Source organism: Thalassophryne amazonica, chromosome 6 (assembly GCF_902500255.1).
Source record: "Thalassophryne amazonica chromosome 6, fThaAma1.1, whole genome shotgun sequence".
Taxonomy (NCBI): domain Eukaryota; kingdom Metazoa; phylum Chordata; class Actinopteri; order Batrachoidiformes; family Batrachoididae; genus Thalassophryne; species Thalassophryne amazonica.
In genome coordinates this window covers 111,514,349-111,540,629 of record NC_047108.1, presented here as the reverse complement: position 1 = coordinate 111,540,629, position 26,281 = coordinate 111,514,349, and the positions used below count along the sequence as shown (strand labels likewise).

Sequence of the window (26,281 nt, the reverse complement as noted above, 5' to 3'; positions counted from 1 at the left end):
GGTTTCTCTGCCTTCATTTGCAGATATTAAATTTGTTTATAATAAAGAAACGGTCTCGACAAAAATGGAGCACATTCCTATAGGAGTCCATGTTTAAATGTCCAACTTTAGAGCAGAAATAAAAACACATTTACAGCCTGGGACAAAAAAAAATGGTTTTGTTCTCTATAGATAGTTTTTACCTCCATGACAACTGGACGAGGGTTGAATTTTAAACTTCTTAGTTTAAGACTTTTTTTTTTTTGCCATAAAGTTTCTGTATAATTTTTAGTGTGGTTGCTTTGAGTGACAGCTGCTGTGTTCAGTCACTCCTCCTCCGAGTCTGAGTCCGCTGGCAGTGGTCGCTCGCTGGTGTGTTGTGTCTGTTTGTATTATTTTATTACACACACCTGGAATAATCTGTCTTGTTGTGGCCAAACGTCCTAATGGATCATCTGCTGCAATATTCACGCCGAGTCAAACTCTGTGTTGTGTGGGCCGCTGAAGAGGAGGTACTGCTGGCCCACCACCACCAGATGGCGCCCTGCTTGGAGTGCGGGCTTCAAGCACGAGAGGGCGTCGGAACTACTGGAAGTGACAGCTGTCACACATCAACACCAGCTGTCACTCATCAACCACATCCTCCATAAAAGCCGGACTGCAACTCCACCTCCCCGCTGAGAAATCAGCTACCACTCAGGTAACTTCTCTGCTGCATCGTTAACAAACAAAAGTCTGATCTCATTTACAGCCGTTTCCCTGCGACGTGTCCTTATCTGCTGCATTGGCGTTTGGTGTGGACTGCGACGGCTTCGCCTCACACCCCAACCAGATAAGTGGTTTTCCAGGAGCTGTACGAGTTTGTTACTGGAGGTGGAGGTTTTCCCTCCTGGAGGAATTAAGCACTGAAGATTGCTGGGTGTGTATTCACACACCCACCATTAACTGTTTCTGTTTCTGCCAGCAGTACCGGGTCTGACTGCTGAAGACAGTGGCCACCTGGGGCGCAGGACTTGGCGGCTCCGGTGTTCTTCAGATCCGTTGGCGGTGGAAACTGTGTGGGATCCGGCTCTTCTCTGGCCAGACGTCTTCTATCTTCGAGCCTGCCCACACATCACCTTGTGTCTGATTGACCATCCTCATCCTCTGTTATTGTCTGTATTTCGGTGTGCGATTCACAACATTAAATTGTTACTTTTTGGCTTATCCATTGTCCGTTCATTAATGCCCCCTGTTGTGGGTCCGTGTCACTACACTTTCACAACACTCTGGTCTTAATGTTGTATGCTTACGGTGTTAGCACTTTTAGCAGTTGACGGTAGGTCCACTTAATACATGATTACTGAGAAAATAAGCGGCTGATAATTTTTACTGCCCACACTAAAGTAAACAGTTATGAGAACCACCCCACAGTCCACAAAAATACGAATTAATAAATTCATATTTAAGACTTTTTTCATCATACACAGAGCCACCCATGCTCCACCCCTTTATGCATTAATGACTTCATTGTGAATCAGCGCAGGCGGGGCTCTCAACACGGTGACACCCAGATAATGGGTTCATTTCGGCTGTTCCAGGTCTCCATAGAAAACTTACGGGTGACATCTCGCAGAGACAGTTTATGGTTATAGATGGTGTTGCTGATCTTTGAGGACAGACAGGAAGTTCCTCACATCAAAATGTTTCATGCAGGTCCCAAAGGGCTGCAGGTTCCATTCCCCACCAGCTGTCCTATACCATGGAAACCTCAGAGGGTCTGACTTGAACCGGAGTCCTACCTGCTCCACCGCCACCAAATCACAGACATCAGTCCGTAGGTTCCACAGTGTTGTTGTTCAGCTGTAAAATAAAATTAATACAATTATTCACTTAAATTTCAAGGCTGAATTATGATTCTTTTTGCTAGTTGAAATCCTTAGTTAATTGGTTAGTTAGTTAGCCTCAATCATTGTCACTGTTTAATGGACATCCTGTTATGTGGGCTGCTGAAGAGGAGGTACTGCTGGCCCACCACCACCAGACGGCGCCCTGCTTGGAGTGCGGGCTCCAAGCACGAGAGGGCGCCAGACCCAGAAGAAGTGACAGCTGTCATTCATCCTCTGCACCAGCTGTCACTCGTTCATCATCATCATCATCACCATAAAGGCCGGACTGCAACTCCACCTCCTCGCCGAGAAATCGACTACCGAAGAGGTAATTTCTCTGCTGACTCAAACCGTTGAGTGATAACCTGAACTTCTTTTGCAGCCGTTATCCTGTGGTGTTCGTCATTATCTGTGGGATTGGCATTTGGTGTGACAGCGACGGCTTCGCCTCACACCCCAAACCAGATAAGTGGATTAAACAGGAGCTGCACGAGTGTATGATTGGAGGTGGAGGTGCTCCCTCCTAACTGTGTGCAGACTGTGGATTACTGAGTGTGCGGACTCACACCCATTCATCTTGTCTTTGCTTTCTGCCAGCAGTACCAGGGTCGACAGCCGAAGACAGAGGCCACCTGGGGACTCGGGACTTGGCGGCTCCGGTGTTCTTCAGACCGTTGGTGGTGGAAGCCGTGTGGGACGCGGCTTCTCTCTCGTCGGGGGTCTTGTATCTTCGAGCCTGCCCACACGTCACCTGGTGTTAATTGACTTTGCAAATTTTGTGTATTTAGTTGTGTGTTGTCACAACATTAAATTGTTACTTTTTGGCTTATTCATTGTCCGTTCATTTGCGCCCCCAGTTGTGGGTCCGTGCTACGACACCTTCCCAACACATCCTCTGAATAAACTCCCAGTATCACAGGTTGTGTTGTTGGTGTTGGGGTTGTTATGTCCACCAAGGACATAATAAAATCATCAGCGTTTATTTATTTGTCTGTCTGTCTGTCTTTTAGCAGGATTACGTGAACACTACTGCACAAATTTTAATGAAATTTTCACCACAGATAGATGTTATGAAGATGCCATTAAATTTTGGAGGTGATCCGGATCCGGGCTGGTGGACATCAGAAATCTCTGATTGTTCTTGTTGTTGTTTTTAAAGCCTGCTGTTAAGAACACAAGAACTTTTTCTCTTTTTTAGATATTTTTAAATGAATAACAGTTTGGCTGACTATCACCAGCAGTCTGTGACTGACACCGGCAGATTTATTGTATTTCTCAGTGACAACACACATTTTTAAAAAATGGGTCTGGTTTTGTGTGTTTTATTTTCTAAAATCTGTTCCATTTGTTTTTAATTTCTCTTTATTTTATCTAGTTTTATATGCTTTTTAATACTTTTAATCATTTGTATGTAATTTTGTTTGTTATCAGTATAGTTGTTGCAATGCTCCAATAAAACATGTGACTAGTGCAAATGCTCTATAAATGCCCGGATAAATGAGGAGGGTTGCATCAGGAAGGGCATCCGGCGTAAAACAAGCCAACCCAACTTTGCAGACTCAGAATCGAATTCCCATACCGGATCAGTTGCGGCCCGGGTTAACAACGTCCGCCACCGGTGCTATTGCCCAACAGGGTGCCGGTGGAAATTGGGCTACTGCTGGGCGAAGACGATGAAGAAGAGGAGGAAAACGTTGCCACGAACAGCGGGAGAAGAAGAAAACTAGAAGGGTGGAAATGAGAGTGGGGACTTTGAATGTTGGTAGCATGACTGGTAAAGGGAGAGAGCTGGCTGATATGATGGAGAGGAGAAAGGTAGACATATTGTGTGTGCAAGAGACCAAGTGGAAGGGAAGTAAGAGCAGGAGCATCGGCGGTGGGTACAAGTTGTTGTACCATGGTGAGGACAGGAAGAGAAATGGTGTTGGGGTCATTTTAAAGGAACAGTATGTTAAAAGTGTGTTGGAGGTTAAGCGAGTGTCTGACAGGGTGATGAGTGTGAAGTTGGAAATTGAAGGGGTGATGATGAATATCATCAGTGCATATGCCCCACAGGTAGGTTGTGAGATGAAGGAGAAAGAAGATTTCTGGAGTGTGTTAGATGAGGTGGTGGAGAGTGTGCCCAAGCATGAAAGAGTGGTGATAGGAGCAGACTTCAATGGGCATGTTGGTGAAGGGAACAGAGGTGATGAGGAAGTAATGGGTAGATATGGTATCAAGGATAGGAATGGGGAAGGACAGATGGTAGTTGATTTTGCAAAAAGGATGGAAATGGCTGTGGTGAATACCTACTTTAAGAAAAGGGAGGAGCACAGGGTAACATATAAGAGTGGAGGAAGGTGCACACAGGTGGACTACATTCTTTATAGGAGATGCAAGCTAAAAGAAATCACAGACTGTAAGGTGGTAGCAGGAGAGAGTGTCACTAGACAGCATAGGATGGTTGTTTGTAGGATGACTTTAGAGGTAAAGAAGAAGAAGAGAGTGAGAGCTCAAGGATCAGATGGTGGAAGCTGAAGGAGGAAGACTGTTGTGTGAAATTTAGCGAGCAGGTGAGAGAAGCACTAGTTGGAGGGGAAGCAATTTTGGACAACTGGAAAAGTACTGCAGATGTGGTGAGGGAGACAGCTAGGGCAGTACTGGGTATGACATCTGGACAACGGAAGGAAGACAAGGAGACTTGGTGGTGGAATGAAGAGGTCCAGGAAAGCATAAGGAGAAAGAGGTTGGCGAAAAAGTTTTGGGATAGTCGGAGAGATGAAGAAAGTAGACAGGAGTACAAGGAGATGCGGCGTAAGGCGAGAAGAGAAGTGGCAAAAGCAAAAGAAAAGGCATATTGCGAGCTGTACAAGAAGTTGAATAGTAAGGAAGGAGAAAAGGACTTGTACCGATTGGCCAGACAAAGGGACAGAGCTGGAAAGGATGTGCAGCAGGTTAGGGTGGTAAAAGATGCACATGGTAATGTGCTGACAAGTGAGGAGTGTGTGCTGAGAAGGTGGAGGGAATATTTTGAAGAGTTGATGAATAAAGAAAATGAGTGAGAGAAAAGGCTGGATGATGTGGTGAGAGTAAATCAGGAAGTAAAAGAGATTAGCAAGGAAGAAGTGAGGGCTGCTATGAAGAGGATGAAGAGTGGAAAGGCAGTTGGTCCAGATGACATTCCAATGGCGGCATGGAAATGTCTAGGAGAGATGGCAGTAGAGTTTCTAACCAGATTGTTTAATAAAATCTTGGAAAGTGAGAGGATGCCTGAGGAGTGGAGACGAAGTGTGGTGGTTCCTATTTTCAAGAACAAGGGTGATGTGCAGAGCTGCAGTAACTACAGAGGCATAAAGCTGATCAGCCACAGCATGAAGTTATGGGAAAGAGTAGTAGAAGCTAGGATTAGAAAATAGGTGAAGATCTGTGAGCAGCAATATGGTTTCATGCCGAGAAAGAGCACTACAGATGCAATGTTTGCTCTGAGAATACTGTTGGAAAAGTACAGAGAAGGACAGAAAGAGTTACATTGTGTGTTTGTGGACTTAGAAAAAGCTTATGATAGGGTGCCAAGAGAAGAGTTGTGGCATTGTATGAGGAAGTCTGGAGTGGCAGAGAAGTATGTGCAGGACATGTACAAGAATAGTGTGACAGCGGTGAGATGCGCAGTCGGAATGACAGACTCATTCAAGGTGGAGGTGGGATTACACCAAGGATCAGCTCTGAGTCCTTTCTTGTTTGCAGTGGTGATGGACAGGTTGACAGATGAGATCAGACAGGAGTCCCCATGGACTATGATGTTTGCAGATGACATTGTGATCTGTAGTGAGAGTAGAGAGCAAGTTGAGTCTAGTCTGGAGAAGTGGAGATATGCTTTGGAGAGAAGGGGAATGAAAGTCAGTAGAAGCAAGACTGAGTACATGTGTGTGAATGAGAGGGAGCCCAGTGGAATAGTGCAGTTACAAGGAGTAGAAGTGGTGAAAGTAGATGAGTTTAAATATTTGGGGTCAACTGTTCAAAGTAATGGAGAGTGTGGTAGAGAGGTGAAGAAGAGAGTGCAGGCAGGGTGGAGTGGGTGGAGAAATGTGGCAGGAGTGATTTGTGACCGAAGAATATCAGCAAGAGTGAAGGGGAAAGTTTACAAAACAGTAGTGAGTGTTATGTGCTGACGCGGGTCAGAGAACCGAACCAGCATCTGACAATGGCCCAGCGCTAAATAACCAGAAAGCGGTTCCATGAAACAAATTTATTCCCCTCCTGTGCAATAATTCGTGTACAACATAAATATTCAGCTGTCTGGCAAGGTGAAGGACGGCGCGCTCTCCAGCGCCCAAATGGATCAAAGCCCGGCACTTCTGGACTCAGATTCACCGCCGAACACCGCCCAGATGGATACGACAAACTGACTCTGTGAAGGACGGAAAAGGTGAGGTAAGTCAACAGAGCTACAACAAATATCCTTCAGAGGCACACACTATCAGCAACACATTCAGGTCTGAATTTAAGCTTTATGTAAATGAGCAGCTTCTCACAACAGGTGGAGGATCATCAATTCGTACGCCACGGCAGTGAGAAGCAAACTGCACAATTCTCATCAATGTTCAAATATACTGCGTAACAAAACGCCAAATTACTATTAACAATTATTCAGACGATAATCACCTCTGATGTGTGCTGACAGCATGTGTCCCTCACCCGTCCTCCTTTACAGGCACGATGTGTCAAACCCTGGCGCGGTCCTCAGCATCTCACAACCGAACGTCACAAGGTCGAGTTCCCGGCAATTCTGCTCAAATCACTCATGGCTTAAATGCAGAACGCCATCTCATTATCTGCTTCAGCTGAAAGTCTTTAAGTCTGCACGTGAGCATCATCCACAGGTGCTGCAAGTTGTTAGGCCTGCACGTGAACATCCTCCACAGGTGCAGCCAATAGTTCTGATGAGGGTGAAGGACTCTTCCGCCAGCACCTTCTCCACAGAAAAAAACAGTTTGCATACCACCTGGAGAGCAAAGAAAAGAAACAGCACCAAAATGTCCAGCCAAACCCCCCAACACACAGCAGTGAGACCAGCTATGTTGTATGGTTTAGAGACAGTGGCACTAACAAAAAGACAGGAGGCAGAGCTGGAGGTGGCAGAGCTGAAGATGTTGAGATTCTCTTTGGGAGTGACAAGAATGGACAAGATTAGGAATGAACATATCAGAGGGACAGCTCAGGTGGGACGGTTTGGAGACAAAGTCAGAGCGGCGAGATTGAGATGGTTTGGACATGTGCAGAGGAGGGACCCAGGGTATATAGGGAGAAGGATGCTGAGGATGGAGCCACCAGGCAGGAGGAGAACAGGGAGACCAAAGAGGAGGTTCATGGATGGGCTGAGAGAGGACATGCAGGTGGTTGGTGTGACAGAGGAAGATACAGAGGACAGGGTGAGATGGAAACGATTGATCTGCTGTGGCGACCCCTAACAGGAACAGCCGAAAGACAAAGAAGAAGACTAGTGCAATTGCTCTAAAGTAAAGCTTGAAATGACCCTCACAGAATCCCGGGATGCTCTCGTCAGAGGTGCTGCTTCCACTTTAGTCACAGGGAGAAAGTGGAGGCCAGGTGCAGCAGTGGCACAGGCAAAGACACTGGGATATAGTGGGCCAAGTCCAACACGGCAGAGGGGGCCTAGGTTTGGAGCAACAACAACTGCATGGCAGAAGGCTACTACAGCTGAGCGCCAGTGATTGGTGGTTGATGAGGTGCACCACCAGGAGGAAGCAGACAGGTGTGCCAGGATGAGGTGATGAAGAGGAAGATCACTTGGGGTGAGCTGTGGAACATGGAGTCTAATATGCTGAGCTTTACCATCAGAGCCACATATGACATCCAGCCCTCTCCATCCAGTCTGGTTTGGAGAGGATCCGGCCTGTCTCCAGTGTTTTGCCCCAGCAACCCTGAAACATATCCTGGTGGGAAGTGAGACCAACCTTATCCAAGGCAGATACACCTGGTGCCACAACCAAGTGCTGAAGTGTCTGGCTGCTGCACTGGCACAAGAGGGCAACTGCCAACACTGTGCCCCTAGGAGCCCAGACTAGCTTCCGGCAACCAACATCTTTCATCTGGGAAGGGGAAAAAAACAGATGACTAACTGAATACATGCATGTCCATTAAATGCATATTGGGAAATGCTGGTAGAATTAAATCAGAGGCTCACATTTCCACCCGAAATCACAGTGACCAACTTGCACCCAGAACTAGTTCTTTGGTCCAAATCCTGACGACTTGTCTTCATTATGCAGCTGGCAGTCTCAGGAAGCCATTGATGAGGCATTTGAAAGGAAAATATGCAAACTTGGCTACTGAAGCGGAGGACCGGGGCTGGAAGGTATACGTGCATCCAGTGGAAGTGGGTTGCAGGGGCTTTGTAGCTATAGTTCCATCACAAGGCGATTGGAATCAGATGACAAGCACAGCAGAAGACTGTCGATGAGCTTTCAGCCACTGCCGAAGGAAGCAGTTACTGGCTGTGGCCGAAGTGGAGGGAGATGGTATGGGGTGCAAGTGACCTCGTGGAGCCTCCGGTGCGACACACACCAAGGCCTGATTAGCAAGTGGTGGGCCAGCCTGAGGTGAGGGTGTATAGTGATAAAAGGCCGAAACACCCAATATGTTGTATGGCTGGGGGGCCTGGCTGCCTTTTTGTTTCTGTCTTTTGTTTTTCCTTCCAGGTGGCTTGCATTTGGGACTGAGTGGCTGTGTTGCTGAGGTTATCAGGACCTCACCCTGATCACCTGCGGCTCGTCAGGACTCACAGCTGTGGTGCATCTATATGGATTGGAACATGGTGGCATTTAAGACTGGAGTATACAGTGTGTATTGGCCAGAGACTCGACCTTGTGACCAGACGGGTGAGATCGTCGTCTCGGGAGCCATCTCATCATCAGTGGATGCAGAGAACGTCCAGGGTTTGATGCACGGTCTGTGAAAGAGGAGGGGTGAGGTCTCACGCTCGTCAGCACACTTCCTGAGGTACGTTAGATTTTGTGACTAACATTTATACAGTCAGTAAATGTGGTGTCCCTCACACCTTATTATATTGAGCTGTACGTTAGTCATGTATCGGCTTCCTCTGCAGTGGAGTTTTGTGAACTGGATGTTCCATGCCTGCAGGTGGGAAGCTGATTAGTAATTAAGCCAGGAAGTGTTTGCTGTTTATGTACACCTTTGAGTGGTCTCTCTGTGGTGTAGAGTGTGGACTCACATAATGGTTCCTTCTTTCACAGACTCGGTTTGTTGCGGCCACCTGGGGGGTGTCGGCGGGGGTCCTTGGGTCCGAACGGCTTCTGGCTCCAGACCGTTAGCGCTGCTGGGAGCGCACCGTATCACCACCACGCCAGACCGCACACTCTTTGTTGTTTTGTATCACATCACTTTATGTATTAAATTCAGTTAGCCTTTGTACCGTGCTCTGCTTATTCATACTGGGTCCTTCAAACGCTGGTCGGTTCTCCGAGCTGCGTCCGACACATAACAGTAGTCTCTGGCCAAACATCACGGACCCAGCGGTAGCAGAGACGGTAACGCGCCGCGGAAGGCGGCAGCAGACGTTCAGTAGTTATCCGGATCAGTTGCGGGTGCTTTCCGCCCAGGATGGGGCGTGGGTTGAGACCCATGCTGAATACTGATTTGTGCTCTCTTGCAGCCGTGTTCCTGTGTTGTGCCTTATCCGTGGGTCGTGGTGGAGTGTGACTGGCGACGGCTTCGCGTCACGCTCCGACCGGATAAGAGGTTTAAACGGGAGCTGCAAGAGTGTGTCTGTAATGGGTGCATGCGCACGGCGGAGCTCTGTGGCACGGGTCGCTGAGCTTCCTGTGTTACAGTTGTAGCCCCGTTTCCCCGGATAAAGATAACTACTGCGTCTGTTGTATCAGCTCCGGCGTTATTTAGTTGAGCACATTTTGGTTGTGTGTTGCACACAGCTGCGCACGGAGATGCAGCTCATTTGTTTTCTGTCACCAAAAGGGTTTTTTTCATCTTTAGCACTTTGGCTCCCTCTTTTGGTGACTTAGTCACATTACCGTTAAGCTCTTAAGTTAGAACAGGTGTGTTCGATTTGTTTGAGCTTAACGGTATACGTCACTGATTTGTTTTGTGTTAGTTCATTTCGTGTGGGTGTTTTTTGAGTTGGTTTTTGTGTGGGATTTTTTTTTTTTCTCCACTGTTTGTGTCTGGGTTTGTGACCCTGCAGCCTGTCTAAGAAGAAAAAAAAAAAAAAAAAAAAAGGACCCAAACAACTGTGTGTTGGTCTGTTAGTCTTTCTTTTTATTTCTTTTTGTTTCACCTCCCCAGGGTTTGATGGGACGGTCCCCTGGGGGGTGATGGGGTGGTACTTGGGTTTTTTTTTCTTCTTTTTTTTGTTTGTTTTTGTTATGCCCTCTCTTCTCCTCTGACTCCAGCCGGGTGAGCCGTAGTGTCGGCGTTGCTGGAGGGGTTCAGTTTGGTTGTGCTGGGCATTTCCCAGGTAGCCTCTGCACCCGGGAGGGGGGGGGGGGGGGGTTTGGGGTATTTTCTTTTTCTTCCCTCTCTTCTCCTCTGGCTCCAGCCGGGTGAGCCGTAGTGTCGGCGTTGCTGGAGTGGTGCAGTTTGGTTATACTGGGCGTTTCCCAGGTAACCTCTGCACCTGGGGGGGGGGGGGGGTGGGGGGGTGGAGTGTTTTTTGATTCCCTGTTCCACCTCCGGCTTCAGCACGCCTTTGGCCGTCTGCCATCGGCGTGGCTGAGGTTTGGGGCAGTGGGATATACCCGCAGCTAGTGGCTGGTGTAGAAGTCGGAGGAGTGGCGCCGTTTTGTGCCGTTTGCCATAACCGCTGTTCCACTCCTCCCGGTTGGCTTCTGGGGTATAGTCACGGTTGGTGACACTGGACGTGCTTCCAGTTTCCACTGCGCCAAGGGGGTGGGGTTGGGTTGTTTTGTTTGTATGTTTTTTTTTTCTCTCTTCTTGTTTTTCCCCCCAGTTTCCGCCCTCAGGGTTTGACTGTGGTGTCCTCTGGGGGGGGAAAGGGCTGTGGGTCCATCTAGCCATAGACGGCCGGGGCTGGGTCCGTTGGTCATGAGGGGAGGCGTCTCCTGGGGTTGACGAGTGGTCCTCTGGGAGGCGCTGGGAGTCCCCGTGGGTGACGTTGGATCCCAGAGGGACCTCGGCTGTGGTTATTACTCCTGGAGCTGGCGGGGAAGTCCTCTGGGGGTGTTGGTCCCTACATGTCGTTTGGGGGGGGGGGGGGGGGTTAGCACTTTATTTGTAAGCTTAAGTTTGGGGTTTTTCTTTTCTCCTCTTCCGGGGTTTGATGGGACGGCCCCCTGGGGATGGGGGGGTGTTTGGTTGTTTGTGTTTGTCTTTTTTGTTTTATGACTAAAGACCGAACATGGTTGGATAAAGGCTGACCGCACAGGTTAAGAACTCCTGGCCACACCTGTGCTAAGTGACTGACTGAAACAAAGGCAAGGATGCAGCCAGAGGAGAGGACATCAACCCATTCTGTTGGAAGACGAATGCAGATGCGGTTTCCAGCCATGGTCCCTGGAGGGGGGTTGTTTCTTCCTGGGCCAGGTTTGTGTGGTCGCCGGGAGGCTTCCCGTGAGGGTGGGGTTACTGTGTATGGCTGGGGAGCCTGGCGCCTTTTTGTTTCTGTCTTTTGTTTTTCCTTCCAGGTGGCTTGCATTTGGGACTGAGTGGCTGTGTTGCTGAGGTTATCAGGACCTCACCCTGATCACCTGCGGCTCGTCAGGACTCACAGCTGTGGTGCATCTATATGGATTGGAAACATGGTGGCATTTAAGACTGGAGTATACAGTGTGTATTGGCCAGAGACTCGACCTTGTGACCAGACGGGTGAGATCGTCGTCTCGGGAGCCATCTCATCATCAGTGGACTGCAGAGAACGTCCAGGGTTTGATGCACGGTCTGTGAAAGAGGAGGGGGTGAGGTCTCACGCTCGTCAGCACACTTCCTGAGGTACGTTAGATTTTGTGACTAACATTTATACAGTCAGTAAATGTGGTGTCCCTCACACCTTATTATATTGAGCTGTACGTTAGTCATGTATCGGCTTCCTCTGCAGTGGAGTTTTGTGAACTGGATGTTCCATGCCTGCAGGTTGGGAAGCTGATTAGTAATTAAGCCAGGAAGTGTGTGCTGTTTATGTACACCTTTGAGTGGTCTCTCTGTGTGTAGAGTGTGGACTCACATAATGGTTCCTTCTTTCACAGACTTGGTTTGTTGCGGCCACCTGGGGGGTGTCGCGGGGTCCTTGGGTCCGAACAGCTTCTGGCCCCGGACCGTTAGCGCTGCTGGGAGCGCACCGTATCACCACCATGCCAGACCGCACACTCTTTTGTTGTTTTGTATCACTGTTATGTTTTAAATTCAGTTATCCTTTGTACCGTGCTCTGCTTATTTCATACTGGGGTCCTTCAAACGCTGGTCGGTTCTCCGAGCTGCATCCGACACATAACACAATAAAGCCAAGGTGCACAACTGATGATGTGTCGTGCTGGAGGCACGAGGCGGGCGTCCCTCAATCCAACCCCAATCGAGAGGAAATCTCCATCAACAGCACTGTACTGATTATCAAAGGATTCTAACATCTAGTACTAGTAAAACTAGCTAAAATCAAGAGGAAATCTCCATCAACTGGATATTTTATTTGCTTGTATCATTTATTTTGTTGCATTGTACATTTGTTAGCATCATTTATTTGTGTTGTATATTTTATTTTCTTGTATCATTTGTCTTGTATATTTTATTTGCTTGTATTATTTATTTGTATTATATTGTAAGTTTCATTTGTTTGTATCATTTATTTGTGTTCTTTGTATTTTATTTGCTTGTATTATTTATTTGTACTATATTGTATGTTTCATTTGTTTGTATCATTTATTTGTGTTCTATTGTATATTTTATTTGCTTGTATTATTTATCTGTATTGTACTATATTTAATTTGCTTCTATCATTTATTTGACGTTTAAAAAATGCAATCCTGGTGAAAACAAGTTACAAATTGAAAGACTTGAAGTAAAAAAAAAAGACTAATCTTCACTCTGAAGACAAACGTGGAGTAAAACCACAAAACTCGAGGGATCCGTGGATAAAACACTTTTTTTCCTTATGTGGTCTACGTGCTCACCTTCACGTGCACAACACAGTGCGCTGTAACGTAGTTTTTTGTTGTTTTGTTTGTTTTTTTGGACGTGGGCGGGGCCTCGTTGGTACTAACAAATTCAAACAGCAAATAAAAATCAAAGAAAACCGTAAAGTTACAAATTCTGTGACGTCATTAAGGCGGAATGGGACAGAGATACAGAGAGAGGGGGGCAGGGAGAGAGAGAGAGACAGACAGAGACAGAGAGAGAGAGAGAGAGAGAGAGAGAGAGCGATAGAGAGAGAGAGGAACTTTTGCTTTTCTTCTTTTGATTCTTTGACTTTGAGTGGACTTTGTGTTGTTTCCTTTGCTGACGTCACGATGAGAGCGTGTTTGTTTGCGCTCTTTTGTCTCTTTGCTCTTCTGTTGGCGGTCAGACGTGGCGAGCAGCAGCGGATCGCCGACGGTGAGTTTGGAAAACTGATTAATAAATCAGAGCTGGTTTGCAGCCTCGAAGACACTTGTCTTCTCAGCCGCCTTCTTTGGTCAACAAGAACAGAAAAAACTCCTGGAAAATTGAGTGAACTGACGTCACTAATGTAGACCTCCATGACGCTGACGTGGACCTGAAACCAGGCGTTTTTAAATCAAAGTAGTTACTTCATCATAACGGCGTTTCTCCAAGTGGGAATTAAGATAAGATTCTGACTCCTGCAAACACTATTTCCAGATACAGAACATCCAGAAAGTCTTGACAGCGCTTCAGAATTACCACATTTTATGTTACAGCCTTATTCCAAAATGGGTGAAATAAATTTTTTTCCTCCTCAAAATTCTACTCACAACACCCCATAATGACAACATGAAAAAAGTTTTTTTTTTGCAAATTTATTAAAAATAAAAACTAATAAATCACATGTACATACGTATTCATAGCCTTTGTTCAATACTTTGGTGATGCACCTTTGGCAGCTATTACAGCCTCAAATCTTCTTGAATATGATGCCACAAGCTTGGTGCACCTATCTTTTGGCAGTTTGGTCCATTCCTCTTTGCAGCACCTCTCAAGCTCCATCAGGTTGGATGGGGAGCGTCGATGCACAGACATTTCAGATCTCTCCAGAGATGTTCAGTTAGATTCAGGTCTGGGCTCTGGCTGGGCCACTCAAGGACATTCACAGAGTTGTCCTGAAGCCATTTCTTTGATATCTTGGCTGTGTGCTTAGGGTCATTGTCCTGCTGAAAGATGAACCGTCGCCCCAGTCTGAGGTCAAGAGCACTCTGGAGCAGGTTTCATCCAGGATGTATCTGTACATTGCTGCATTCATCTTTCCCTCAATCCTGACTAGTCTCCAGTTCCTGCTGCTGAAAACATCACCACAGCATGATGCTGCCACCACCATGCTTCACTGTAGGGATGGTGCCTGGTTTCCTCCAAACATGATGCCAAAAGTTCAGTCTTTGTCTCATCACACCAGAGAATTTTGCGAAAAAAAAAAAAAAGTTTTCATGTGTCATTATGGGGTGCTTGGGAGGGGTGAATTTTGAGGTAAAAAAAAAATATTTTACCTCCATTTGAAATAAGGCTGTAACAAAGAAAATGTGGAAAAAGTGAAGCGCTGTGAATACTTTCCGGATGCACCGCATGAATGTATGTATGTATATGTGTGTGTGTGTGTAAAGAGCTCTCCAGTGATAACTGGGAGCATTTTGACAATAAAACATACAATTTTGCTTGTACCCAAACAGTGTTGCCACAGTTACTTGAAAAAGTATCCAATTACTGATTACTGATACTCCTTGAAAAAAGTAACTTAGTTACTTTACTGATTACTCAATTGGAAAAGTAACTAAGTTAGATTACTAGTTACTTTTTTAGTTACTTTTCCCAGCTGCCGACAACAACCCTCTGCCACCTCAACATGACAATGATACCTGTTTTGCCAAAACTTACTTTATAGTCACCCTTTCTTGACTTCAATGAAAATAAATACTTGTTTTATAAAAAGTAAAATAAAGACCTCTTTCTTGACCTCATATTTAACTGTTGACAGCACTGTAACAGTAAAACTTCCAATTTCGAACCTACATTGTTTATAAATGTAACTATTAAATTCATTCTAGCATTTTTCTAACATTTAAATTCTCTCTAAATATTTTACTTGTCGAAATTAATATTATTTAAGTAGTATTAGTAGTTGTAGTAAAAAAAGGCTTCAAAACTGGACCTTTAATCTAGGGGTGTTGTGAGGGGGCACATCCCTCCCCACCGCCCCCATCCCATCTGGATTCGGCCCCTACTTTGGCGTTTGAGCACAAAGAATGGATAACATTTATTTATGCAGAAAACTTGACCAGATTACAGGTAAGAAAGTTTTATTGTGTTTTCACATCATGTGGTTCCTCAGAAAGAGAGTTTAGGTGCATTTGAGTGGAAAATAGTGTTAGTTGTTGACCCGTCGCGGAGGATCAGCTGTTTAATGTGCAGATATGGAGCGGCTCAGCTCAGCTCTAAATAAAGGAGGAAAAAGTATAAAAATGTCTTTTGTAAAGCTCAGTGCAGGTGTTGCTGATCACCGTGCTTAAGAGGAGACGGACGATTCGAGCAGCTGCAAAAAACCGCGGATGAAAAGCTCACAGCTCACTGAAAGTGGGCAGTTTCAAGTCGACCCCGACCCCTGCCCACGGACCAGTTAATGCTGCTATCGACCCACAATGAAAAATAATAGTAACGCACAGTGACATGGAGAAGTAACTTTAATCTGATTACTGATTTGGAAAGATTAACGCGGTTAGATTACTCGTTACTAAAAAAAGTGGTCAGATTAGAGTAACGCGTTACCGGCATCACTGTACCCAAATCTATATTGTTTGCAGTCATGTTATTGTCTAAGTTGGAGGTTTGTGATGAAACGGAGTGATTTTAATATTGTGTTATTCTTTAATATGAAAAATACACTTTTTTTGTGAAAAGCCGTTTTTTAAACCAATAATCAAGCTTTCAGGATTGTACTGTAGTTTTACATGTGCATGAGTTTAAAAAAAAACAGCCGTGTTCCTTTAGAAGGACAGTCCTGACATCTTGACAGTACTCTTAGTATGTGTATGCTTTAAGTAGTATTTCTGCTCAGTTCGTGATTGGTGAGAATCCCGTCGTTAACCATCAGAAGACAGAAAAAGTGGGTGATGTGATTCGTCCTTCAGAAAAGCAAAATGAAAGACTTCCTGAATTTGTGTTTTTTTTTTTTCCCAGACAAACTCCTTGTTGTGACCGTGGCAACCAAGGAGACGGATGGCTTTCGGCGATTTTTGAGGTCTGCGAAACACTTCAACTACACTGTGAAGGTCGGAGCCCAACCCTGAGAACTGGATCAAAGTTCCTTTGATGTTGTCACAATCTGGCAGCCTGTAAAAGCACACACACTTTATATTAAGCACTTTCATATTTGAGGCTCCATCTTTGCATTTTAGTCAAAGACACAAGTTGTCCTCAAGACACGTCAAAGTTAAGTTTGTGGCCGATGACGGACAGAGTTTAGCGAGCATGTGCTGACAGCCTCGTTTCCAGTGAGTGGTCCGGGTCAGTATGGCACAGAGTGATGCGGGTCGGAACAGTTAAGTCTGGTTGATTTGCATCTCCGCCGCCAGCAGAACCCTTTTGTTTGGCAGGCGGAACACATAAATATTGATAAGTACGTCATCAAGCACACATACGCTGTCATGCGGCCTCTCCCCTCCACACGGAGGCCAAACAGGAATTTAACATTTTTTAAAATTTAATTTTATTTCCAGAGGTCATCAAATATGGCCATCGGGTATTGCGAAGACTTTGCAGTTGTTCGTCTGTCTGTCTGTCTGTCTGTGCTCAGCATAAGTCCAGTCCTGTTACTGCCAGAGGTCTTCAAATCCACGGGGAACATTTCTTCGGACACAGACCTTGGGCAAGTTAAGATGGCTAAACTTGACCTATTTTAAGAGGTTAAAAAGTCACATTCTGTTTCAATCTGTTTCCATTTGTTTTTGAGTGGCGGGGTGACAGCCAGTCAGAGTTGAGCGGCACCATGGAGGTCAGTCGCTGGTCTCTCCAAAACCGGCTTATTTTGTGTGTTTTATATGCATGTGTCTCATTTATTATGTAAAAGCTAGTGAGAAATAAGGACTTCTGAAACTGAAAACACTGTTTTCTGGAAACCCAATAAAACCTCTGAACTTACGTATTTACAAGACATTTCATGGACTTAGCATGGTGACGTCACAGGCTGGTAGCTAGCTGCAAAATTCAGTTTTGTTGTGTGTAAATATATCCTCTTTGTCATATTATGTAAAAGCTAGTGATAAATAAATACTTCTGAAACTGCAAATGCTGTTTTTGTAACCTGATAACACCTCTGGAGTTTATTACAGACATTTTGTGGAGGTTAGGATGCATGCTAACTTCTGCTAACTCAAAGCTAACTTCCTATGGAGTTCAATTTGTCTCTTATTAATACGTGCAAATGCACAGTGGACGATCTACAAATATTCCTTGATTTGCACAATGTACAAATTGTATGTAAGACAAAAGGATCTTAATAAATAATTAAACAACTGCAAATTACAAAGAACACAATGTTCACATGGTCGAGGGTATTTTAGCATTGCGTTATATTTTTATTCTTGACTTGGTGGATCATGGGTTTTATTTTCATGGCGTGCAGGATGCTGAAGACTTGAATGATGTCTGTGTATAAACGCTGACGTGAATGAATGAGGCGCTGTGACTCTTTCAACATTTAAAATAAGCGAATCGTCTTGTCATGGCACAAAGTGCCGGCGTCCTCTGGTTCAGGCTGAGAAACACAAAACACAGACGGACATCTTTAAAACGCTACGTTTCTTCAGACACAACAAGGAATAAAGTATTTTCCAGCCATCGTTTTCCAATATCAAGATGTTTTATGTGGGTACGTTTTCTTTCTGTGATGATGAATCTGACTGAAATGAACAGGTTAAGACTTTATATTTACTCCGTGTGTGAATGGTTTTTAAACAGGTCTGTTCACATGAGGACTGCAGCATTCAGCCAATCAGTGGACGTATTTGGGACTTATGAGTAACTTACAAGAAACGTGTGCCACACTCGCATAACTTACCTACAACTTGTGTCCCGTGCATGCAGGACGTACGAGATGTACGCTGCATGCATCAAAAATATTGCAAATGCCCCAAATTTTTAACGTACTCACTGTATTACGATGTATATCAGTGAGCTTCAATGTGCTTTTAACTTATACAAAACTTACCCATAACTTATTAGACATATGCCGACTGGCTAAATCTTCAAGGTGTGACGTGGTGTTAGACTTCAGGTTTTGTATTTATGATTTTAATTTTTTCAAACTCACTTAATGAATGTGTGCTTTTGGGATGGAAGGTCCTTGGTCGGGGTGAGAAATGGAGAGGAGGTGACTACATGTCAGCACCAGGAGGAGGCCAGAAGGTGCGACTCCTCAAGGAGGCTGTGGAGGAGATGAAGCATGAGGACAAAGTAATCCTGTTTATTGACAGGTAACATGAGGGAAAGTTTTTACTCTACTTGATGAAGCTGATATTTAAAGTCCATCAATGTTTTACAGAAGATGTTCTCACAGTCACCTAAAGTCATGTTTGGGTGCTGGGATGGTCCGCCACACTGAGATGTGGCATATTTTAACTTCAGGCTGTTCCAGTAAACACAGTCACTGGCACCTTCGCTGCTCAAACGGGGGCCGCTGGCCTCATGCTAACCGAGCTCTTCATTCGTCTGATTTAAGTTGCTGCCTGTACCACGCTGCTCGATAACATCTGGCTTCCCTTTTTTTTTTAACTCTTTGTTTTCCACAGCTACGATGTGGTTTTTGCTTCGGGTCCCAGAGAACTCCTGAAGAAGTTCCAACAGGCTGGACACAAAGTGGTGTTCTCCTCTGAGACCCTCATCTGGCCCGACAGGCACCTGGAAGACAAGTACCCTCGTGTGAGGGAGGGCAACAGGTTCCTGGGCTCAGGGGGTGGGTCCGTCTCTCCTGTCAATCACACACCTGTCATAAAGTGCCAGAACTAAAGCAGCAGCAGTATAAGTAGGACCACGGGCGATCCAACGCAGAAGAAAGGCAGATACACATATGAGACTAACAGTGAATGTTAAGAATATTTGCCCCCAATATTTGAAGTTTCCACTGCACAAACCAAAACATTCATTATTTGTTTTAAATAGATCAACATCCATTGATATTTAAAATGAGGTGTTTCCTCTTTGAGCAGGAACCTGACAGCAGTGGGCCACAAAAAAAGAATTAAAAAGAACCACAACCCCACACGTCCCTGTTTATTTCTGATTTATTCTTTAAACATTGTTGGGCATTTTTTTAAACTGTGCTGCTGCTTCGTCACACATCAGATTTGACACGGCGTGTTGCAGCATCTCTTTATCACCTCACCTCACTCAGCCGTCATGTGGTTTGGACTTGGCTCAATATGTGTATCGTGGCTGCAGTGCCCCTTGTGGGATTCAACACATTTGGTGAAAATTGCTTCTGCCGTTTGTGTGATTTTTCTTAAATTCAGCATCTAAACCACCAAAGCGTTGTTGGCAGATCGTGACTTCCTGTCTGGAGGCGGTAATGCGCCACGTGTTTGTTGGCTCCACTGCGGTCGTGTCTTTTTATAAAAACCAGAGCTGAGGCCGTAAAAGCTGAAGCTGGCACTTCAGATAGGACTTAACTTCGATTTCAGCTCTTTGAACACAGCAGGACTCCGGCACAAAGATGAGACTCTGCACACGTGCAGCATCAGCAGGTTTTCCAAGGTTTTTACAAAGTTTACCAAGCTGAAGAAAGAGGAAACAGAAAAAACAACAGCATCAAAAGCAAAGTGTTTCATTGAGTTGAGCACACAGTCATTGGTGCCACAGGCATGGTGGCAGGAGACCAGTCCAGAGCCCTGGGGTGCAGGGCCAGCGTCCATCCATCACCTCGTTAATGTCACTTTAGTAAAAACTGTCTTCATGGAGGACTGCATTCCAAAAGCAGACTGCAGTGACTTAGAGGTGTGAGAGTGACTACAAAGGTGATCGCCGACTGCTAGAACTGAGCTTCACTGACAGACCCAGAATTTAGATGTAGTGAGGCAGAGACCTGTTCCCCTGATAATATGAGTTAAAGGGATAGGAAGCATAGTAATGTACTATGCCAGTATGCTAGCCATACGAAAAGGAAAATAAGTGCGTCTTAAGTCTGGACTTGAAAGTCTCCACAGAATCTGACTGTTTTATTGATGCAGGGAGATCATTCCACAGAACGGGCACGATAAGAGAAAGCTCTGTGACCCACAGACTTTTTATTCACCCTAGGGACACAAAGTAGTCCTGCACCCTGAAATCATGGAGCCCGGGCCGGTACGTAGGGCGTCAGCACTGCTCCTCTGCAGCCTGCATGCACACGGTGTTCAGTTCTGCTCTCAGACATCCTGAGAAAACAAGGTGCTGAACATTATAGTCAGTCTATGCACAGGTGCCATGATTGCTGTGAGGAGGCGGAGTCTCTGCCGGTCTACGCACAGGTACCGTGAGTGCTGTGTGGAGCTGGAGTGTCTGCTGGTGGTACCGTGAATGTTTGGACCTTCTGACACCTTGCACATACAAACTTTCAGTAAATCAGGTCCAAAATGTTTAATCTGAGAGGAAACGCGTGAGTCACATGGTAAAACGTAGGTGTTGTGTAGTGTTCAGTGACACTGAACACATGGAGCTGTGAATTCAGGACAGAAAGCTCAGATTCTCATGTTCATCTTTTGATTTTGAGCGCACACATATTCATCATTAACAGAAGTTGGAGGTGTTAAAAGGTTTTTAACAGCTCAGAACCCCTGATGGAACAAAAGTTCTGACATTTCTGCTAAAACCTTCTGCCTTTGTCTCATCAGGTTTCATCGGCTACCTTCCCAACGTCAGAGAAATGGTTTCCGAGTGGACGGGAGAGGACAATGACAGTGACCAGCTCTTCTTCACAAAGATCTACACAGACCCGGCCAAGAGGGTAGGAAAAGCTTTGAGCACATGTTGGTTTAGCTGCAGACATCTGACAGTAAATCATCTCACGTGGTTCTCACACCAAAAAGCTTCTGAACTGGCCTTTTCTTCTGCGCCTGCATCTCAACAGAACAGCTGGTCCAACTGTTCCATTATTTTGTTATAATACAAACATTTATAGTGAGAGCCGATGATGATCCCCAGTCTGATCCAGGTCCATCAGGCCCGGGTTTCCTGTCTGGATTCAGTTTCAAGTTGCTGCATTCTGGAGAGCTGCTGATTTTATTTTGTGACAGCTTGAAGACATCACCAGAGAAATGATTGAACCTGGAGGTGAAGGACACTGTTGGAGACATTGTGTGGGTGCAGCGGTCACAGCGGACATGAAGAACTTAGGAAAGAGCAGAACTGAACCAGACAAACCAACAAAATCCAAATCAGCAAATGTACAAAGTGAACAAAGTGAAGACGTGTGTGTCGTACGCAGTGGTGGGCATAGTTTTGCTAATCCACTAACCGCTAATTATCAAAGATAATGTTTTCATTATCGGATTAGCTTTTCAGATAACTTTGAAAACCATCATCGGACCAATTATCTTCCGATAAGTTTTGGTCTGACAATTTTTAGACCACTAATATGTTTTGCAGGCGTGGTGAACAAAGCTTAACAGTTACATTTATTGAGTCTAAAATCACTTGAGTACCTACCTGTTAAATGTTTTATAGTAAATGTGTAGTTATATTCTCTGCAAACAGAGAAGAGCTGGTTCCAGAAGAAACCACTCTATCCTCTACAAGCAAAGGCAAACTGGTCACAGAAAAGAAAAACACTCATTTCTTTTGACCCCCTACTGATACGCTGGCAATATTACCCAATTCATCCAGAGGCATACAGTTTTAACTTATGGTTAAAATTTTAGCCAAACTAATTTCGGAGAAGTTATTTAAATTAACGTCACGTCTGAAGTTTTATAAAGTGAAAATATCAGATATATGTTTTAGTTTTAAAGTAATGCACTAATTTTGAAGGTTTTAGTGTGGACATGCTGTGTCCAGGTGCATTATGGGTAATCTGAGTACATTCACTCCAGAAGAAATGCATTTGAGACGCTCTGATCAGGCTCCACACGGACAACAGCATTAAACTCTTTGTATATTGTGCCTAAAACTCTCGTGAATATATTCTCTGGGTTTATAGACTTTGTTATTGTTTGTTTTATGTAAAAATGCCAGAAGAAGCCCAGGTTGCTTCTCCATTATTTTCAATTGGAATCAATGCAGTCGATTCCTGTTTGGTCTTTAGAGTCCTACTTATGTCAAACATTGTCTGTCGTCTTTGTTCCAGAGTAATATATATATAAGATGTCTGAAATTCAGTTTGCGTTTATTAAATTCCATGCATCTTAAATGTAGCAGACACGGATTATCTGGAATTTTGTTTTGGCAAGTTTTCACGGTCTCTACTGCCAGCTACTGGCCAGTAGTGTTCATGGCAGTATGAGCGTCTGGACGCCAGTAAATGGCAGCGTTCTATTTATTTTGACCCTGGTTATATCAGACGGTTGTCAAATAACAACTTGACTTTTTGGCTTTTGCAAATGCCTTTTTTTTTTAACAAATAAAAAGGCATATTCTACAAAAGCACATTTATATGTAAATACCAACACACACACACACACATCTCACATTAACATGTTGGATTTTACATGGAATGAATGAGTCAACCAATCAGTGTTAGCGGAGGCTCATTTACCCATAATGCCTTTGGCATCTGTCTGTTTGTTACAAAACTTCAGAATTAGTGCATTATTCAACATTAAAAGATATATGTTATATTTTAACTTTGTACAAATGACAGAATTGACATTAATGGAGTTATTCTGTCAGGAATAATTTGATGATTTATCAAAACCATAACTTAAAACTGCTTTATATTTGTGTGTGTGTGTGTGTGTGTGTGTGCGTGCGCGCGCGCGCGAGCGAGCGAGCTTAGGTCCTCTCAATTGCTTAGTGGCCAGGTCACACAAAGACAGAAGTGCTGACTCATTGTTTGGGTCTGTGGTTGTCTTTGATGCTACCAGAAGCGATCGTGGTTTTAAAACTCAAAATCACCTTGTTGGTAGTTGCAAGTGTATTGGAAGCAGTCCTGAAAGTTATCGGTTAGCTGTAACTTGCGATAAATTTTTAGGTGATTTATCGGTTTATAAAATATAACTTTTCAGTTAGCTGATTAGCTGCTATCGAAGCTAACTTTTTGGTTAGCTGTGCCCACCACTGGTCATACGAAAGCGGCGCGTGAGGGAAGAGAACCATGTGACTGCTACTGGAGCGGAGAAACCAAAACAATCCTCCAAACAGGAAAAGGATCATGAAAAAAACAACACAACTCAAAGAACTCAGAGAGACTAACACAGGTGCTGAACATTATAGTCAGTCCCAGCAACGCAGAGAAACGGCCAAAACAAAACCTCAAACCACAAAAACGACCGAAGAAAAACGTTTTGAATTGACCGAAACATTTGTATTGAAAAACAATGTTTTTTTCTTCTTTCAGAAATCTGTTAATATCACACTGGACAGCAATGTCGTCTGTTCCAGAACCTTCACGGAGCTCTCGGTAAGTGTTAGGAAGACCTGTCCAACAACAACTGTCCAACACGACAGACTGTAGAGACAAGGAATCTCAAAGTGAAATAGGCTCAGGGACTAACTTACTGACCTACTAATCCAAGATTAGGCTATTTTACAGTGGATCATGTCCTTGTGAAGTCTGGTCCTGGCATCATGTACACACACAAACAAACAAACATCCACGCTGTTCTTTTTTTGTTTGTTTGTTTTGGTGAGTTGACCTCTGGACTCACCGTGATCAGGATTAATAATCCCTGGTAGATTAAAGTACGTAAAATATCAATGCCCAGATTTACCGGAATCATCTAGAATGTTTTCTGCTCGTATCTGTTGAGCAAATGTTTCAACTTTTTTCTTTGGTTTATTTGTTCTTACTTTTCAAACTCAGATATTATTTGATCATTTATATACACCATAATTAATTAATGCATCCTGGGAAGTACTTAAACCGGGCCCGGGGCTGCAGGTGAACCTCCAACCATTTCAAAAACCTTGTACGGGGTTATTGGTGGGGTTAGTGCTCAGCTGGGGGGTAATTTGAATTCATGAATTCATTCCTTGGAATCCAGACGTCCTTCAGAGCGCACCATCGGTTGTGTACCTTCAGGTCGGCAACTGATGTGTCGGGCGTGTGAGATATTTATCTTCTGCTGATCGGGGGCTTTGGACGGCCCAGCATCGTGATCTCTGATCCCTGTAAATAACCAAATTGTGGATGGTGGATCTCAGACTGCGGTGGGTGAAGATACCTGTTTTTGGTTGAGTGGCTGCAGTGGCCGATGTACTGTAGTAGGACCATCAGCCCTTATGATGGACCGGCTCCTTGTGATGGGCTCAGATGTCCCCTCTGTCAACAGAAGTTTTCTGAGGATCAGACTTGGTACTGTTTGTGTGTCTTCTCTACTGTCTCGGGTGACAGTGGCTCAGTGCTCTTGGACATTGCAGAAAGTCAGCATCTATGATGGTTTGGATCATGCTACCAGTACTCAGAGCTTGGCCATGGGACTTTGTATTGCAGTGCCGGTAATCCTACCTCTGCAAGTATTCACTGAACTCAAGCATGAACATCAGCAGACTATGTTGATTTGTCTGGTCATCCTACTTCATGGGACTTCCTGAGAACTCTTCTGAGACGTTCTTCCAGTTACATCAAAACCAACCTTTACAGGATCACTTGGTTCTTCAAGTCCACCCAAGTCAAGTCTGTAAGTCTTCAAGTCGAAGAGCTTCAAGTCCATTTCCTTCATTTAGAAGAGCCTTTAACCTCTTCTAACAGCGTGATCAAAGATGAGAGAGCTGCTTTCAAGTAAATCAAAAAATCCAGTAAGGCACACCTGTGCAATAATCATGCTGTCTAATCAGCATCTTGATCCGCCAAAACTGTGAGGTGGGATGGATTATCTCAGCAAAGGAGAAGTGCTCACTAACAGATTTTAGACAGATTTGTGAACAGTATCTGAGAGAAATGGGTTTTTGTGTATGTAGAAAATGTTTTAGATTTTTGAGTTCAACTTATGAAAAATGGGAGCAAAAACAACAGTGTTGGTTTATATTTTTGTTCAGTGTATTTTGAGCCAATCGTGTTGAGTTGTGATACACAACAGAGATATCTTTAAAAAAGTAAATAAATATAATGAAGAGTCATGTTCTAATTATTTTTTAGGATGGAGCTAGATGTTTAATTTTTGGTCTGTAATGACCCAGGTAACACACAACGTAAATGCAGCATTGCTGTAAGGTTGCTGACAACGTTGTAGCAACGTGAATTTGTAGACTCCCCACAATGTTGCTACAACGTTGTCAGCATCGTTGTCGTTGTTGACAACGTTCCAGCAATGTTGTGGGGGTCCTACAAATTCACGTTGCTACAACGTCATTGCAACTTCTGTGCAACGTTCTGGCAACGTCAAATTGTTAGCTGCAAACAGACAAAGAAAACACCATCACCAGAACGGTGTGTGACAGTGACCTCTAGTGTCGGACTTGTATATTTTCTGCAGATTCCTTTTCACACAAAATTCTTCTCTCACCACGGATCCACAGATAAGTGTTTTATCAAAATGACCTTCAGGCGACTGGGTGCTGAATTGCATTTTGTGTTTTGCTTACGATGGACCGATGTTATAACTGTGTCGGAGTTGAACTTTTTGACTTTGTGTGCTGTGCTCTTCCAGATGAACTGGTGCTGAAATTTGAAGACGGACATGTGCGTGCCAGAAATGTGCTTTATGACATGCTTCCTGTCATCATCCATGGCAACGGACCAACCAAGGTAGGCATCAACCCCGTGAATCCTTATGACAGAGTCTTCAGACTTTCTGACTCATTCCAGATGAGATCTGCAGTTTGGAGAAGAATCTTCTGCAGAGTAGAAATAAGAAACACTTCTGTTTTCTCCTCTTTTTTCATAAAAATGGCTGATTTGCAGCTCAGTCCATTCAGTGGCAATACACACAGTAGTGTTCAGAATAATAGTAGTGCTATGTGACTAAAAGGATTAATCCAGGTGTTGAGTATATTTCTTATTGTTACATGGGAAACAAGGTACCAGTAGATTCAGTAGATTCTCACAAATCCAACAAGACCAAGCATTCATGATATTCACACTCTTAAGGCTATGAAATTGGGCTATTAGTAAAAAAAAAAGTAGA

At 44.5% G+C, this 26,281-nt stretch overlaps 1 protein-coding gene across 1 annotated transcript in view; it reads left to right on the top strand.

The window, feature by feature from the left end:
• Positions 1–13,336: 13,336 nt before the first annotated feature.
• plod1a (procollagen-lysine, 2-oxoglutarate 5-dioxygenase 1a) overlaps positions 13,337–26,281 on the top strand; it is a 46,780-nt gene continuing 33,835 nt past the window's right edge. The window contains 8 exon segments of the mRNA XM_034173140.1: positions 13,337–13,421; positions 16,209–16,300; positions 18,369–18,502; positions 18,818–18,981; positions 20,894–21,006; positions 23,554–23,578; positions 23,581–23,616; positions 25,805–25,902. Coding sequence (XP_034029031.1) covers positions 13,337–13,421; positions 16,209–16,300; positions 18,369–18,502; positions 18,818–18,981; positions 20,894–21,006; positions 23,554–23,578; positions 23,581–23,616; positions 25,805–25,902 — 747 coding nt within the window.